Raw genomic sequence first — 17,818 nt, forward strand, 5'->3', positions numbered from 1 at the left:
AGGCATTGTAAGTAATGGTAAGAAAAACTAGCAAAGTATAGTCAAATAAATTTAAGTACCTACATTGTTAACAATATTTCCGTAACACACATTTTGTACGTGTATTACCATACACGAATCCCTCAATAGTCACTAAACATAAACAACAAAAATGAAGTTTGTTGAACGAGAACATCCCTTAGGCTTCCCACAAAATTAAGACAAAAATTAAAATAAAACTATCATTTATATATTTTTTAATTTAATTATGTGTTATTAATAGTAATAGTTATTTAGTATGAAGTGGCCTATTAACTATTGTAATATTATTTTGATATTATCAATCTATTCTGACATTATAAATACGAAAATAACTCTGTCTGTTATTCTTTCACGGACACACGAATATGATATCAAGCAAAGTTTGATATCATATTTATTATTATTACTTAAACTCCAAGGAAGAACTTAGACTACTTTTTACGCCTCACAATCAACCTCTAAAACATGAGCGAAGCTGCGGCGGCATAAAATACTTTATAATGTCCTACCCCGATCAATATCCGTTATTGCACTACAAATATTAATTTTGTTTTGATATATTTATGTTGGAGGATGAGTGCGCTTTCGTATAGCTATAAACGGGTCACTACATACTTTATTTTAAAAAATACTAGGTTAAATTTTGTGTTATTGTCTCTTTTCCCAACTAGGTCCGAAATAAGAGAAACCGTATAAATAGGCCTACATCAATTACACTATTTTGTATTTGTTGACGTATGATGTAATCTCTTAAACAAATTAGATATCAATGATAATATTTGAATAGAGAACAAAAAAATTACATTTAATATTCGAACCATTACAATAACGGTTATATAAAATTAAACTTGTCGTATAAACAACTTAACGGTGTGGACGGCCTTAGAATAATAAACTATTTTAAAACAATATGGCAACACACCGCACGGGTTTATTATTCATAAATCATCGAAATGTCAATATGTGTATAACGAGGATATATCTGGATGGCTTCCTGTGAGCTTTATTTATTATAGAAGATACAACCATCTAAAAATATATGGTTGTTTATCTAACATTTTAACTTAATATTATAAACGCGATACTAAATTTGTGTCACTTGCACGTCTTTATTATGGTCGTCATGAAATTTGACTAAAAAATATTAGGTTATCGAAAAATATAGGATATCCAACATCTAACCCCCCTTACAAGTCGGACACCGCGGGCAGAAACTAGTGTTTGATAAAATTTACCGTCTATAAATTTATGTAAGGTAATTTATCAATGTTGCATAAGGGTCGGTTAGTTAAACAATGTTGCCTCTTCCTCTTTCAAACGACACATCGATAATGACAGAAAGAGATAAATAAATCTTTAACTAACGCCCGCTTAACGAAACATACAATTAAGGCAATTATTGTTTAAATAAATCAAAATTTAACACAACACATGTTAACAAATTCACAACTTCCTTCGAGGAATATTCCCAGCGTTAAAATTGATGCGTGACGAATTATGCCAAAATTATACCGCGCGATTCCTTCCTCGCGATTGGATGTAACCGTGACGGTCGACCAATAAACGCAGAGGGCGTGCCACTCTTGCGCATTCTAGCTTCGCAATGTTCGAATATTCAACGTTTCATTATTTGAGTTGTGTTAATATTGTCTATGGCGGGTATATTACCTCTATACAACTGTTATCTAAGCAATCATTTAAGTTTTCTGCCTTATCTAAAAATCGTTTTGTTAAAATCAGTATTGAAAAGTAATGCTAGTTTTTGGCACTTATAGGTGCAATTAAATCAACCCTTTTTAAATATTAAAATGTCTATAATTTAAGCATTAAGTCGAGAAATTAATAACATACCCTTCAAATCGTATAGCAGCTTTCATTGCTACTATTCCGAACTTCACATTTATCAAAGATCTAACAACCGAACCCCTCAACGGTATAACTCTCGACTATTCTCAGAAAACCCGCACAAACTCGAGTCCCCTCAACACCGGGGGCCCAAACAATAGACTATTTACAGGGTCGCTTTGTCTTAACTTTGAGAGGCTGAGCACTCTAAATAACCCAACCGAGAAAGACTGCAGTAAAACCATTTTCTACTTTTGTATTTTTTTTTTAATTTTTTGCAAAGGAGACTTTTAAACTGCCAGAAATTGAGGTTTATAAATTTAATCTTCCGATTCAGTCAGATTTTCTTTTCAATTTCGGTAACGCTAATAGCGTATTGAATGAATGCTTTATGCAAGACTGGAAAAGGAATGTGCCTTCAGTGGTATCCATATAAATGTTGAATCATAAAACTTATTTCATTAATAAATCATTAATGACTATCTGATTTTAAATAACATTTCACAGTATAAAAAATCCAAGAAGAAATTTATTATTTTGGGTCAAAATATTAAAAGTTCTTAATTCAAAATTTACAGCAATAAGCTATTTTGTTCGTTAGTCATTCTGTCAAAAGATATAAGTAGCTAGTTCCATATAAAGAAACTAATAAAAATCAGTATTTTATCTCATTGATTCGACGCTATCTATAAGATCACGTACACATGGGATAACGTCTTTATTAAGTTCCATTGTTTCTTCTCATTATGGCAAACCAATTGTGTAAGCTCAACTATCCGTAAAATCTTTGCTACTAATTTAATCTTTATGTCTATCAGCTTAAGAACTGCAATTCCGTGTGTAATTGTCTGTAGCTATATCTAGATGTTCGTACAGTACATCATTCATCGTAAAATTGTTATTGAATTTTAATTCTTGTTTCATTTATTTTAAAGTCGTATTTCGAATGTATTTATATTATATAAAGGGAATCGTTGATTTCAGAACGCAACGGCTTATTATCGGCAATCTGCATACAATCACATATTTGCATGATATCTCAATTCGTTCTTGTGGTCTGATTTGAATAGCTATGGTAAATTTTACGCATGGCGAGTCCAGGACACATTTCTACATATTATAATGAAAACCATTGTTTTGAACATTATATATGGTTATACTGATATTACTTTTGGAAAATTAAGATTATTATAAAATAGCAAAGAATTTAAAGTTCTCGTGATATTTACTTGTATTGACTGAAATCATGTATAATTAAAATAATAACGATGACTGTATTATACTCTTGAAGTATCCTCGAACAAAAATAGATATAAATCAAATGTAATATTAACAATAATGTCATGCTAATTATTTATTATAATTAGTAACCTGAAAAATCATAATGCAAACCATACTGATTAAATTGTAATGTGAGTTTTAATTACTAGCCCATCAGAGCTTAATTAACCCAAATAACTTGCTTATATTTATGTGTGACCACTGTTTCAATAACGAAATTAATATTTTTAGCTTCATCAATACACGGGGCTAATTAATATGATGGTCATATTATATTTGTTTTTTTTCATGAATGAATATTGGAGTGGTCCAGAGGTTAAAATGCGTGTCTTTTAACATATTGTGGGTATCATCACTGAATTTCATGTGCTTAATTTGTGTTATACTGTAATGAGTTGTAAATCGTCGCCTGCTCGACGAAGCAAAGTCTGTCAAATGTACTAGAGCATTTTAATAACCTTCTCCTCAAATGGAATTCAGATCTTAACCCAACAGTAGAATATTTACAGGCTGCAAACTGTATTTCAAATGTTATTCGTTAGTTTGGGTTTTATATTTATATTTTAAGGATTTATATTTTAAGGACTGTTAATGTTCGATATAAAAAGTAATTTTTAGTCATGAATAATATATAGGTTACATTAAAAACAAAACCTTAATTGCTTCAGTGAGAATCTAAATCAGTTCTTAATATACTACAGTCTCCATTGAAAGACCATAGTAAAACAAACTCCATAACATAACAGTAGATCATTCTTATATTAGTAGTGGTTTTGATTATTTTTTATTTCCAACACACAAGTTGATGTTAGTAATTAACAGAACTCCCTCTAGACCATGTTAAACAATACAGAACTGAATAAACTCCCATTTCCAGGTACCAGACTCCAAAATTTTAGTCATAATTATTGTTACAAAGCATTCCGTTAAAAGCCTTTCGCAAACTTCATGATTAAGTGTGACATCCTCGAGCCATAAATTACAAGATATAACCCACTTATCTACGCGTCTATTCAGAATATTACGTAATGACATAACACTATTCGGTCCTAAATTTAATCTGTCATCAGATAAGATGTGACAGCGTTCAAGATTATTCCATTGTTCACGATGAGGCATTAGGTTTTAGCGGGATTTCGACCGTTTAGATTACCAAAAAGCTGATTGCAATTTTCTTACAATGAAATAATGTTAAAGGACTTACAAAATTATATACAATTCAGTAGAAACAAAAATCCGTAGTCTATGATTAAATTTGATTTGAGGCTATTAAGTTGTGGTAATTTACATACAAAAACCAAAATCTAAATGGTGTCCTAACTACTGAACAATAGTCAAGAGTTGGTTATCGTTATCGCGTAGGTAATCCAATAATTTCTATAGAATGGGCACTGTTGTTTTATACTGTAACAGTTGTTGGACTAATACAGATTTTGTAGCCGATACGCTAAAATGAATGCCATGACTGTCAATATAAATACTAGAACAAAACAACGTACAAACATTCGCAGGCAATTTTCACAAGTATAAGTTGGCAACTTCTATTAACTTCGATATGCCAACTCGGTACGAACTTTTCAGACTGAAACTTCTGGATAATGGACCCGTCGATGTTCACACTATCCATTGCGTTCGAGTTTCCAAGTTAAAAATATGCAACTCGTGAAGTTTTCGATAAAATCGACAAACTTTTATTCGATTAAGTTGAAAAATTGGACGTAAATGTGCCCAAAAGTTGGACTATTTCGTACATTAGCATTAAAAATTCGATAAAAAATGCATTATTTTTGTCAACAGTTTACGGCGGAATTAATGATATTAAATTGCTTTTATCTTTAAAAATCTTATTCAATATTATAGTATATAAACAAATGAGTGCTTGGTAACCAGCGTACGCTATTTGCATTAACGTCAATTGCATTTTGTCCTACTATACGTTTAACAGAACTAAGCAAACTACGAGTGAATTTCGTAGAATTGTTATCTTTGTATTGTAAATGGGGTATAAACTGTGCGATGACACGAGACACGTCACTTAGTGTTAGCCTAACCTAGATTCTAGGTAAACTATCATGTGCAGAAAATGCATGAAAGCATTGTTGTCGTGATATATTTGTTTAACATATCTCGTATTTACTTATCTGTGAGTATCATATTTCAAAATGGCGTTATTAAATGGTTTTAACGATTTTTGAACATCCGATTTGTTTTATCATCCACAGATTATTTTATTGTTTATATAATACACTGATATACTGGTAAATCGGTCTTAGTTCAAGATCGTAACTTCATGATGTAGAAAAAGTTCATTAGTTTTCTATGTTGGCTTGGGTCTGGGTGTTTGTGGTACTGTCGTTACTTCTGATTTTAAATAACACAAGTGCTTTGGGATCAGAATAATGCATGTGATGTTGTCCAATATTTATTTATTTATCATACCCGGACAAGCACCATCTCAGTAACATCAGTTGTAGTTGTATTAACTCCGACTCCAAAGGTGAGTCGACCTTAGCCAACAAAAACATATTGAAAAATACAGTTACTTATTATTTACGAATACTATATTATCTTTAATAGGTTCATTTTATATATGTTCAACATTGCGTAAAAGTTTTCCGTAACTTATCGTCAGAGCGCAATTTTAATAAGCTCGAATGGAGCAGTCTTCAATGCCTTCTATTGAAATGCAGGTAACAGACTGACTGAATTAAATCCTGAATAATTTTCTGATAAAGTTATTCCGTTATATGATTTCTTTTTCTTCATTTTAATTTCTTTTTCTGTCTAATAATAATGCGTTTGTGTCTCGATTTGTCGAAAACGTGTTATTATTTATTGGTAATTAGCTGTCCGTCCTTTGCACGTGTAGAATTAGGGTCAGCATAAAACGTCTACATTGAAAGACAATAAATAATCCTTTTCAGTTTGTTCTAACCAAATTTTTATCACAAAAAACCGAAGAATTGAGGACCGCGTGCAGAACAAATGTATGAACATTAATTTTTATGTATTAAGGCGAGTTCCGTCGTTGACAAGGCATCACAGCCAAGTGACCGCATATGAGACTTCTGGAATAGCTCAATTTGAGCGTATATTAAATTTTTTTATTTCTGTTTCTTGTGTTACAAACAGACAACTGCATCCAGAAACATTTGGTTTATTGAGTATTAAGAAGTGTGATATCCTTTTTCTAATAATTGTTCTCTTTTTAAAATAATAAAAAAATAAATCTAAAGTCATCAAGTTTGGTAAAATTTTCTATCGTAGAAAATTTCTTCAATCATATTAATAAAAATAAGTTATATAAAATAGCAAGACTACCAGTCAACTTTTTTTTTATGTCAGCATTTAAACTTATTTTTACTTACAGCATTAACAAATAAATTAAGAATTGGTTTACGCGGACGCGATCGCATTCATACACCATATCATCTTAAGAAGAATAACTCAAATCGATTACGTTTATGAATTATAATGTATTCGTTGATAAAAACTACAATAAAAAAATATTATACACGTTTATCACAAATGAATCTGGGTTTGTTACGATGTATTGTTTCAAATTATTTGATATCCGTCGGCTGAATTTAATAAGACCTGCGTAGTACCGCTGAACTGTATTTATCTTACAAAGTTTGATCAATTTATATTACTTCCTGAAACATAACAGCCCAAACAATCCCAATAAGCCTTTGATCTCGTCTGAATCCCCTTGATTCTAATACAATTACATTAGCCGGATATGAATTTTAATTGGAACGGGATACCTTAATTAAATCCAACGGAGAGGTCAAGATAATATGAACTATTTTTAACTATCTTATGGGATTTGACAGTGTGTAAATAATTTTATAAGTGTTACAAATATTTCTATCGTAGATCCGAAATAGGTAAAATATGGACCGATTTCATTACTTCTACTACTACTATCTTCATACTCTTAAATTTCGACGATAAACTTTTCATGGTAACAAGTGAGAAAACAATAATTTCAGTATTTGATACCTTTACACAATTTATTTATTTCGCATAAAATAATAAATAACAGGTAATAAAGGAAATATAATATGTACAAAAATAAAGCTAGACTATACACAATGCGCGCAGAAACTAAATAAAAAATATTTAATTATATTAATTGAAAAAAAAAAAGATAATTTTTAGTACTTAGTTTAGAACAGAAAAAACATCTATCTATACTGATGTATTTAATAACGAATTTGTCACTGTTTTTTTTTTTTGAATCCGTGCCATTTAAGTGTGATAAAGTCTAGAGTAGGAATTTGAAAATATATAAGTTAAATTAAGAAAAATTTTAATCTCCTATAAACGGAAACGTAATAAGGTCACGAAGGATATTGAAATAACGATTTGCTTAAACGCATAAATACCGCGAAACCACGAGATCTTGCAATTCATCCATAAATAAAACGAACGTTCAACGATCGAAGCGTTAATGCATAAATTTAGTTAGACAATACCAACATCACGAAAGAGTAATATAATCCGAGTTCTACCTCGACTCGTGGTCGCCCCGGCTTGTTACAGAAATGTGACAGCTACGGTTTTATTACGTATGCCAATAACAATTGCTATCGCAATGACATGTGTCATTAACATACAGCCATTTGTATCCCATTAATTAATTAATAAAAATTATATAATAAATAGCACCACTTGTTATTTCGAGTCAAGTACTTAAAAAAAGATTATTTTTATATAGATAAGCGGACAGTCAAATTGGACCAGCTGATGGAAAATGGTCACCATAGACATTGGGCGCTGTTATAAATCTTAACAATTTCTTACATCGCCAATATGTCACCAATTTAGGTTACTAAAATGTTAAGTCCCTTTTGCCGGAACCGGAACCCTACCAATTATTAACTCCTGTTTCACGGTAGAATACGTTAAAAGTAGCACATAAGTTTTATAATAAATTATATTGCATAAATGCTTAAAGTTGAAAATTTCAGCTTAACTTCGGAACACATATTAAAAAAGCAAATTCAATTCTTTAGTTGAATCGTTAGCGCTTCGTTAATAAATTTTATACGGAACGCGTGAATAAATTATTTCAAAACATTTTTACAATTCGAAAGGGTTTTTTTAAATTTCATTTGCAAGATATTTGGTAAATTATGTTTAAAAATAATACACGAGTTTTTGTGATGGTTCATTGAATCTCACATTTGGGGTTTTAATATAAGACCACTGCTAATAATACCGAATACGTTTGGGATTAAATTCTGCTACAATCACAGCGTCGAACTTTATTCTAACCACGAGAGAAGGCCATCCCCAGCACTGATATGTTAAAAAATTAGTTAAACTTTAATTCTATGAATAAACTCTTTATGACATTACTAGTCAAATACCTTATGGTACACTCTTTCGGGAACAGTATTCGCTCAGAATTTTCTTAAGTATAACAGAAATTTGATTTTTAAATTTCATTACCACATTACCAAGGCAAATGTATAAATAATGTTCCTATTAAATTTATAATAATGAATAATCTTCTGGTGACCACGAGCTGGCACATACTTAGCTTTGAGAGCTTAGAAGAGTGAGACTTGGGGTTCAGAGATAATAGTGCCGGCTTCCTGATTACAATATATCAGGTCTTTTTGATGACGTATTATCATGGCGGTATTTAATTTAGTTCGGCTTGTGAGACGCTCTCGCACCTCAGAAGTACCACCAACGACCGTGAATCATTCAACTATAAAGGATTAAATCGATAAGACCACCGCGTATGTGACGAGAAGTTATCGTCATTGAAATGATCATAATACATGCAAAAAGTATACGAACTGCTGCTAATGCCACACATGTGGTTTCTTCGCGTGATTTTCTTATTGTTGAGCATTAAATAAATTGTAAACGTAAATCAATCACACCAAAAGTTGTTTGAGTCCAATTCGAATTAACTATCTTCGGCTAAGATGAACGTGTTCTATTCACGCTTTATTAGCTCTTGTGAGTGTGTATATGTATCATTGGTCAATTTTTTTTTTTCTTCTAATTTTTACAAAAGTTACTACATTTCAATGAGACCCTAGTAAATTGGATTTAGACTGGTAGGACGAACATAGTATTAAATACGTTTGCTAAATATCCGTCTGTTTCAACAACATAGCCACGATAGATGCTCTAGAAATCTTATAGTTTATACTTTTAAAGATCGATATCAGACTGTTATCAAACAGTATAATCCATAACCGTTTCGTTTGTTTGTTTTCAGCAAACAAACTTCACCGACACGAAACACGTGTTAAAATATATTTTAGTTCGAATATGACAACAGTGCATACAAAATATGAAGTTAAATTCGATAAATATGCATCGATATACGTGATCTGAATATAAACAGTACATCCCATCCCGTTACAAACTCAGCCAAATGTAAATTTAATTATAAGTAAACATTTAAGACGAGCCTCGCGCCAAATCGACGTCGACACCGCATTTTGTCGATATTCATTGAGAACTGGTATCGTATTACTCGATAGTCTATAATTAGTGGTCCGTCACTAATCGCACAGACATGTTATAAGATTGATTGGCGTATAGCTATATTGCTAGTGACGGGCAACGAGATAATGAGTTGTGACGTAGGACGTGTCGATGATAAATCACGTCTAGTGTTGTTTTAACACTTTTTTAAGCGGAATATTAGTTTACTAAACGTAGTATCAAGTTACTTCACAGGTAGACTACCTATTTCGAAATTTTAACGGGATCACAATTTTGTACGCATCTCATATTTTTATTTGAGTGTTGTTGTGTTGTTATTTTAAATGTTTATATTAACTATTTATTTAATAATTAAAATAATTAAATCCCTTTATTTAAGGTATAAACTCGAACAAACTTAAAATACTATGCACTACTAAAAGGTATTACAATAAAATATGTTCATACTGCAAACTTTCACTCGGTGGTAGGGCCTCGTGCAAGCTTCTCTGGGCACACCCCACTCATCAGATATTCTGCCGCCAAACAGTAATACTTAGTATTTTTGTGTTTCGGTCTGAAGGATGAGTGACCCAGTTGTTTTTGTTGATGTTAGGAAAACTTAATATTTCTTACAATGCTTGGCTGTGGTGACCACTTCTCATCAGGTGGCTCATTTGCCCCTAAACTATAAAACAAACTTCCTAACCTACTGCTACTCAGAATTCCTTCACAGAAAAAAAAATATAATTTTAATGACCAAACACGAGCTTTGAACCTTAAACTTCCAGATCTGTAGCCTTTTGTACCACTAGACTAACGAGGTAGGATAAACTTTTTTATTAATTTACATATATATGTTAAAAGCTTTAAATCTTATTTAAAAAATTAATCTTATTTATATAGACAAATCTCTCTAGCCGTATCGAATAAAATCTCGGTTCCATCAATTAAAAGATACCAGCCCGATTAGAGATAAAGATAATTAAATGCATTAATTACAATACAATTTCTTGGGGACCCATATCGATAAAACGAAATATTTGAACAAACATAAATCATGACTATTTACATACAAAACAAGGCACCGTGTTCTTGATTTATCTTACTAGTTTTATCGACAAACTACGAACGTCACTACGTCTAAAGAGTCGTATGAAAGTTAAAAGCGTCAATTAGATGTACTCTATTTTTATTTTGATAGAGTCTAAAATAGATTACCACATTTGTTTTTTTTCAAATTTGTATAAATGTATTCTTATCTTCGAATTTTGATTCTAGATAAACGATTTATTTAAAGGCTATGGTTTAATTGATTCTTGAATCAATTCAAACTTATGATGGAAATAATTTTAAAATATTGTCATTTCGATAACGATCTCGATCATTCGTTGTCATGGTCATTGCATACAATACCATAAACACATATAAACAAATATTTTTTTATGTTTTAAATAGTTTTGTGTAATATTTTAAACGAAAATTCAAATACAAGGCTGTCTATAAAATTAAGAATCGCTTGATATTTCTACGACTGACAAATAGAAATATTATATCTGCGTTTTTGATGAAATTAAGAATAAATTATTTCGAATGAACGACATGGAGAATATTAATATTAATAAAAAAATTATCGTTATGTTTTTATAAAGAAATGTCAATCAGATCTACATGAGGATTTATTTGCACTCAGACCTTAATTATGTATAAATACAAATTAAAAATAGTTACTGTACAAGTCATGACCGCGTGGAATGGTGGCTAGAATCTTAGTAGCATTTCCTTGTTGAGTCGCTTCCAGAGAACCAGCCCCTCCTGTCACCAGTGGGGGCAATAATTATAATTTCAACTGCAAACGGGACACAGATATCATTTTGAAATATAATATGGATATTTATATCGTTCGTTCGCTTCGGCTTTTTCCATTGCGGCTCCGGTTCTTGTTAATTGTATCTGACTTATGTATATTCGATCGACAGACGTTCGATCTCGACTTAAAAAAATGTTCTATAACTAATGAATACATTGATATCCATAATAACTTCGGAAATAATAAAAATTTCTCTTACTCATTCTGTTACTCATTCACTCAATTACAATTTTTTTATATTATCTCTCATATAAACTATATATTTGTAGATGTCACGAGATACGCGTTTCTTTGTGAGTAATCTGAAGTATAATAATTACAGAAGTCTTTGCTTTAATTCTTTTTTTTTTTTAATTTAAAATACCAGGCAAAGGCGCCGATTTATTCGTGTTATATTTGACAGAATATGTCATTCTTGTATTCGAATGTTTCAAAAATTTGAAATTTTTATTCGAATTATTAAAGGAGTTTTCTAGGAAAAGAGTTTGTTATATCACTCAGTCCCGACGACCTGTTAACTGCCTTTTTATAGGAGTGTCCATTTCACGATATCATGAGGACGGTCGTGACCGTGGGTGGTCTATTTTAATGTCGCTGAAGTTTTTTATTTATACATTTATCTATAACAACAAAGAAATCGACTTTCATCTTTTATAAATACATCAAAGTCTATCTTTTTATCTCTCCTTCGCAAATTTTGTCATGATGGAGAGAAATCGTGGATATTGAATGTCGTTCTAAATTCAAAAATATGAAAATGAAGTTTAATTGTAGACAATATATATTACTAGGACGACATTTACCAAAACTATACAATACAAATGTATTAATAGAAGTTAAACCATTTAATTATTTTAATTAAAAATATAGTTTATTCAAGTAGACTTTACTTAGTGGTAGGGCTTTGTGCAAGTCCGTCTGGGTAGATACCACCCATTCATCAAACATTCTACCGCCAAAATAGTATTCTACCGCATAAATAGTAAATAAAAGTACATGCTTGGTGGTAGGCATTTACTTGGTGGTACACTCATCAGATATTCTACCGCCAAACAGCGGTACTCAGTATTGTTGTGTTCTGGTTTGAAGGGCGAGTGAGCCAGTGTAACTACAGGCACAAGGGACATAACATCTTGGTTCCCAAGGTTGGTGGCGCATTGGCGATGTAAGGAATGGATAATATTTCTTACAGCGTCATTGTCTATGGGCGGTGACCACTTACCATCAGGTGGCCCATATGCTCATTCGCCAACCTATGCCATAAAAAAAAGACTTTCTACCGAGAAGATCCGTCAAAAACACAGTAGTTACTCTTTACCAACATTAAAAATACGAGGTTATATCAATCACTTTTGTTTTATCGTCTAAACAATCTCCTGTCAAATAATATATGCCTTATTTATTTATGTAATTTTAACAAACGATTTCAATCTATGAATCGGCTAAGTTAAAGTTAAGTAAAGAATATAACTTCACTGAACATTTATTGATGGAAAAGTCTATCTCTTTTTTTTAAAATTTCAAAGTTAATGCCGCGTAAAAAATACCTCACTCGCTTACTACAATTCAATTTATCGAATCATTTTTAATGTGCCTTTGTTACGAGCACAATTTGTTAACATACACATCTTTACTGTAACCCCTAGCTACCTGGTATTAGGGATCCGTGGATATTATCCCACTCTACAGACATTCAATCGCCAAAGAACAATACTTTGTTTTGTTGTGTTCCGGTTTGATAGGTGAGTGAGGCAGTGTAACTACAAGGTACAAGGGTCATAATATCTATATATACTATCTTTGGCGGTGGTGACCACTCAAAAACCTGAATATAAAATAACTGGGTCTTATTATTTTCATTAATTAATAAGTCTTACCTACTTTCAATCAGATTTATTGTAATTACATTAACGGTTAAATATTTTCCGAATTCAAACCTATTATATTAATTCACGGAACCTTTTAATTTAAAAAGTATCACCCTATATAAAATATTCCATGAACCGTGTTCAATAACCGTATCTAATTTACTTATAATAACCCAATGTAATTGCATTTCAATTGAATGGCATTTTAATTTGCACGTTCAAGTGGATATTTTACGTACAAATTATGATATCTTTTTAATTTCAATGTACAATTTTACTATTATTATTTCTTTGTAGGATCTACCAGACTTTGTTAAGTTTTTGAGTCAAATATTTGATCCGGAACAAAAAAAAAAAAAAAACAAAAGAACATCGAAAAAGATAACAAGTGATGCCTTAATATTATATCTACATATAAAGCTTTTAAGCAGGAAAATTATATGGAAAATTGAGTACAACGTGGTAAAATTATACCTAGCCCTTCCATATTAGAGGAGCGACTATTACTATTTTTGGTGCATTTGTAAATTTTAAAATGATCATCCGTTCTAACTTCATACAAAATAAGAATTTTATAATTCATAGATCTCGTACCATTAAGGCAGCGTGCGTTAAAAATGTTTTCCTTTGACCGTTAGTTCGTCGACTTATGTACATAAAATCGGTCCCCACGAAAAACCCTTTTAACTAAATAATACATAGGCTATATCCAGCCCGAAGGATTATATTTGGAATATTAGTGGTATTCGCATATAACCCTCTAGCTCCAAACTTACGAATATACAAAATTTACCTCTTTATAAAAACAGATTCAAACGACAGACGATTCAAAAGTGCTATTACGAGCCTACTTAAATAAAGAATATTTTGATTTTGATACTAATACGAATTAAATAACGCACAGGCATACATATTCCTAATACAAATACATTTTAGAATATTGGTCCTTCACTGATTATAATTTTACTGAAATCGATGGTACCAGGATCGCATAAGACTTAATACACACAGTACCTAATCGGAATATATCGGCTTCTTGACTATTTCAAATTGCAAACTCTTACGAATAATATGAAGTAAAAAAATTAACAGCCTGTACAGGTCTCATTGCTACGCTAAAACCTTCTCTAGCTTTGAAGAGGTTTGGACCTTATTCCATCAGGCTGCTTTAATTCGAGTGGAAACAGTTTAAACAGTGCTGCATCCGTTGAAATTATAGTTAAGGTTTACAATGTACGAACTTCCCCTCCCCTAGATTAAGACGTTGTTGTACGTGAAATGGCTTTATTTTATTTATAACATTTACTATGATATCAATCATGTGTTCATAATTATTGCGTAAACTATTGTTTTCATAAACTTAATTAAGATTTTAATATTCATTATATAAATTAATCTTTATATACATCAGTTCAGTAATAATAAGAATTTAAAGGAGGCATTAAAGATAAACAATTCTAATACAAAGGCGATCTCTAACATCAAACATACAATAGTTTGTAGAGAACGAATATATTAAAAAAAAAAAGCAATATTTAAACCCGGACGAGATCGCACAATATTTTACAACCAGAAAACCACGCGTCCACTTATCAAATACAATAACAATGAAACCGATAAGGTATCTGTCATTTTTAATATCTCAGAATGGTTAAAAAAATATCAAGTGGCATTCTGCAAGGTACAATAGATTCGAGATACAATACCGCTCCGACAAATATTAATAGAGATATTCTGATAAGTGTATTTGTACATAACTGGTAGTTACGAGTAATAGTCGTATCGTTGAGGAAATTTTTCAACAATAAATAACATCACGCACACTTAATAATCTCGCATGGGTTCTGTATGATTAAATTAATAGTTCGATAAAGCAGCTTCCGTTTGCTTTTCTTTGTTAAGATGAGTGGGATTCAAATAACGGTTAGGGCTGATACAATGATATTTAACTGTATATGATCTCCTAAACTATTTTGTTGTTTTGTGAATCAGAATAAATTCCATTTCTTACCTCATCATGACATTACTACTGAAGTTATCTCAACTGGCATTTGGATTTGGAAAAACCCATAAAGATATCTTCGTGGGCTATTGGAGAATAGCTAGTTTGATATATTAATAATACTGTAATGTTTTAAATAACTACTAAGTTCCTTGCTGATACTGTTTACATATAACAATAACAACTAATTTATTTGAGAAATTGTTTGTAAGAAAGTATTTAGATTTTATAGAAATATTAAAGTTATAATTTCTTCTCCAGGCATAAACGGAAAGTGACTAACCTGCTACCATCGAAGTCTTCGGCTACCAACCAGAGCACAGGCTCGCAGAGGCGAGCACCACCACCAGCACCACTATACGAGGACCTTCAAGATCTGCCACGCCGACCACCATTGCCACACAGGCCCGAAATGGAACCACAACTTGAGGTGAATATGGATGAACAGTATTATGAGTATACTCTTAATCTCATTATAAACAAATTGATAAAAACAGTACGTTTACACAAAAAGAAGTTTCTCCACCTTACAGTTGATTATATAATTGTTATTATATGAATATAAATACAGTAACTGTTATATCTTTTTTTTTACAGATGGTGGAAGCAAAGAGACCCAATTGCCAAGAGCGGGTATTCGTTTGCGGCACGGGTGGTTCATGGAGAGGCGGCAATTCTTGTGGTGGAGACACTTGTGGTGCACCTCTATACGAAGAATTGCCCCATCGTTCAGACGACTCCATTCACAGTGACGATCATTTCGCCGAGGACGAGCTTAGCCTCGTCGGCGAAGCGGTACCGTGTCGGACGTGTTCAAGACCACCCGCACCACATTCTTTGCCTCATAGACCAAGGCCACAAAGACTAGATCGGCGGCCTAAGTCACTTGAAAGAAGACGGGCGCAGCATAGAGTTCCTAGACATATGCATCCTCCAGATCCTTCAGAATTCCACGAAGGAGTGCTTCTTGATGCATTGCTACGATTATATCCTCAAGTCGGCACAGTTGGTGCTCGGCCACCTGGACCGATGCCAATGGGACCGGGAGGAGCCTGGCCCGGAGGTGAATTACCTGGCATCAATTGCTGGAGAGGTCCACGAGCATCTCCCAAGCCTCCTAGTGGAGATTCCTCGTTTGGTTCCGATTCAGGATACAGCAATAATACTTGTGGAACATGTGGTACAAGGGCTTCCTCTAGACATCGCTTGTCAGCTGAAATACCATTGTCATGAACGAGAAGATTTTTCGGACTCAGTGATGGGCGTGCCATAATGGTTCCATTTTGAGTGATACCTGTTTTTTAATGTAATTCCAAGCATTTACTAGGTTTACTTCTTACGGCCTACTTTCACTGATATTCAGTATGGTCCTCTGCCTTCTTCGATAATAGTGTTTGTGAGTGAATTATTATGACTATGGAACTTAGTGATACCGAGTAGTGATAATATTTCTACAGTCTGTACAAAAGAGTTTCTAATTAGCTGAAAATTTTCCAACGAGGAATAACCATAATTTAATTTTTTCATAGCTTTTTGGAATCAATTTTTCAATTTGAATCAATTGAGTAGGTATTTTGTACGATTATGTGAACATAGATAAGTTGTAGAAGTTTCGTCATAGTAAGTTATATCGAACTAGTCCTAAATTAATTGCAGTTATCAAATTATAATACACATATTTGTTTTAATGTAAAAATATAAATTGTAAATTTTGGAATTCACTGAATTTGTAGATATTGTATAAATAGTTGATAAAAATTAAGTTAGTATAGTGACTTGGATTTTATTATCATATCACAATGAAATTATCTACATTGCATTTATAGAATAAAATCATTGATGTCCTTTTAATTATGTTTTTAAAGCTTTATTTATTTATATATTTCTGGTGCTAAAGAATTTGTAATTATTGTACTGCCATCGTCTTTATAATGTTCATGATGTTTAAATTTCATTTCTTTATATACTTTAAATATAACATTTATGTTTAATCAATTTTGTAATATTAAACATTTCTGAATTATGTTTGGAATCATATCTTCATATGGAAATGTAACGTCGTAGTCAAATTTTAAATAAACATTTTAAGAACAACGCGACGTAATGTTTATATAACTTTGAGCATCTTTTAAAATTCATGTATATTAAAATTTATTATAATTTATTTTAAATACAACATAAATCTTTAAAATCTTATAGTTTATTTAAAATTTTCTACCATTCTAAAGTAATTCCAATAAAAAACAATCATTACTCATCGACACAATGTATATTGAAAATTATATTCGATCGTCTATAACTGTTCTTGTTTTTTGTTTTTAATATATTATTTAAGTGATATTTATTATTCCTGTAATATCGTTTCGCATGTTTTAAAACATCACTATTACGATAAAGTTTACGGACAAATGTGTCTATTTATAAATATGAGGAGCACAATAAAATAAAAAATAAATACATTTCTAAATAATA

At 31.6% G+C, this 17,818-nt stretch overlaps 1 protein-coding gene across 3 annotated transcripts in view; it reads left to right on the forward strand.

The window, feature by feature from the left end:
* Positions 1-16,996, forward strand: part of LOC125070854 — a 175,147-nt gene extending 158,151 nt beyond the window's left edge. For all 3 annotated transcript variants that reach the window (XM_047680846.1, XM_047680847.1, XM_047680848.1), the window contains 2 exons: positions 15,608-15,776; positions 15,944-16,996. In XM_047680846.1, coding sequence (XP_047536802.1) covers positions 15,608-15,776; positions 15,944-16,579 — 805 coding nt within the window. In that variant the 3' untranslated portion in view covers positions 16,580-16,996. The remainder of the gene's footprint in view (positions 1-15,607; positions 15,777-15,943) is intronic.
* Positions 16,997-17,818: the final 822 nt, after the last annotated feature.

The sequence above is a fragment of the Vanessa atalanta genome, chromosome 18 (assembly GCF_905147765.1).
Source record: "Vanessa atalanta chromosome 18, ilVanAtal1.2, whole genome shotgun sequence".
Lineage (NCBI taxonomy): Eukaryota > Metazoa > Arthropoda > Insecta > Lepidoptera > Nymphalidae > Vanessa > Vanessa atalanta.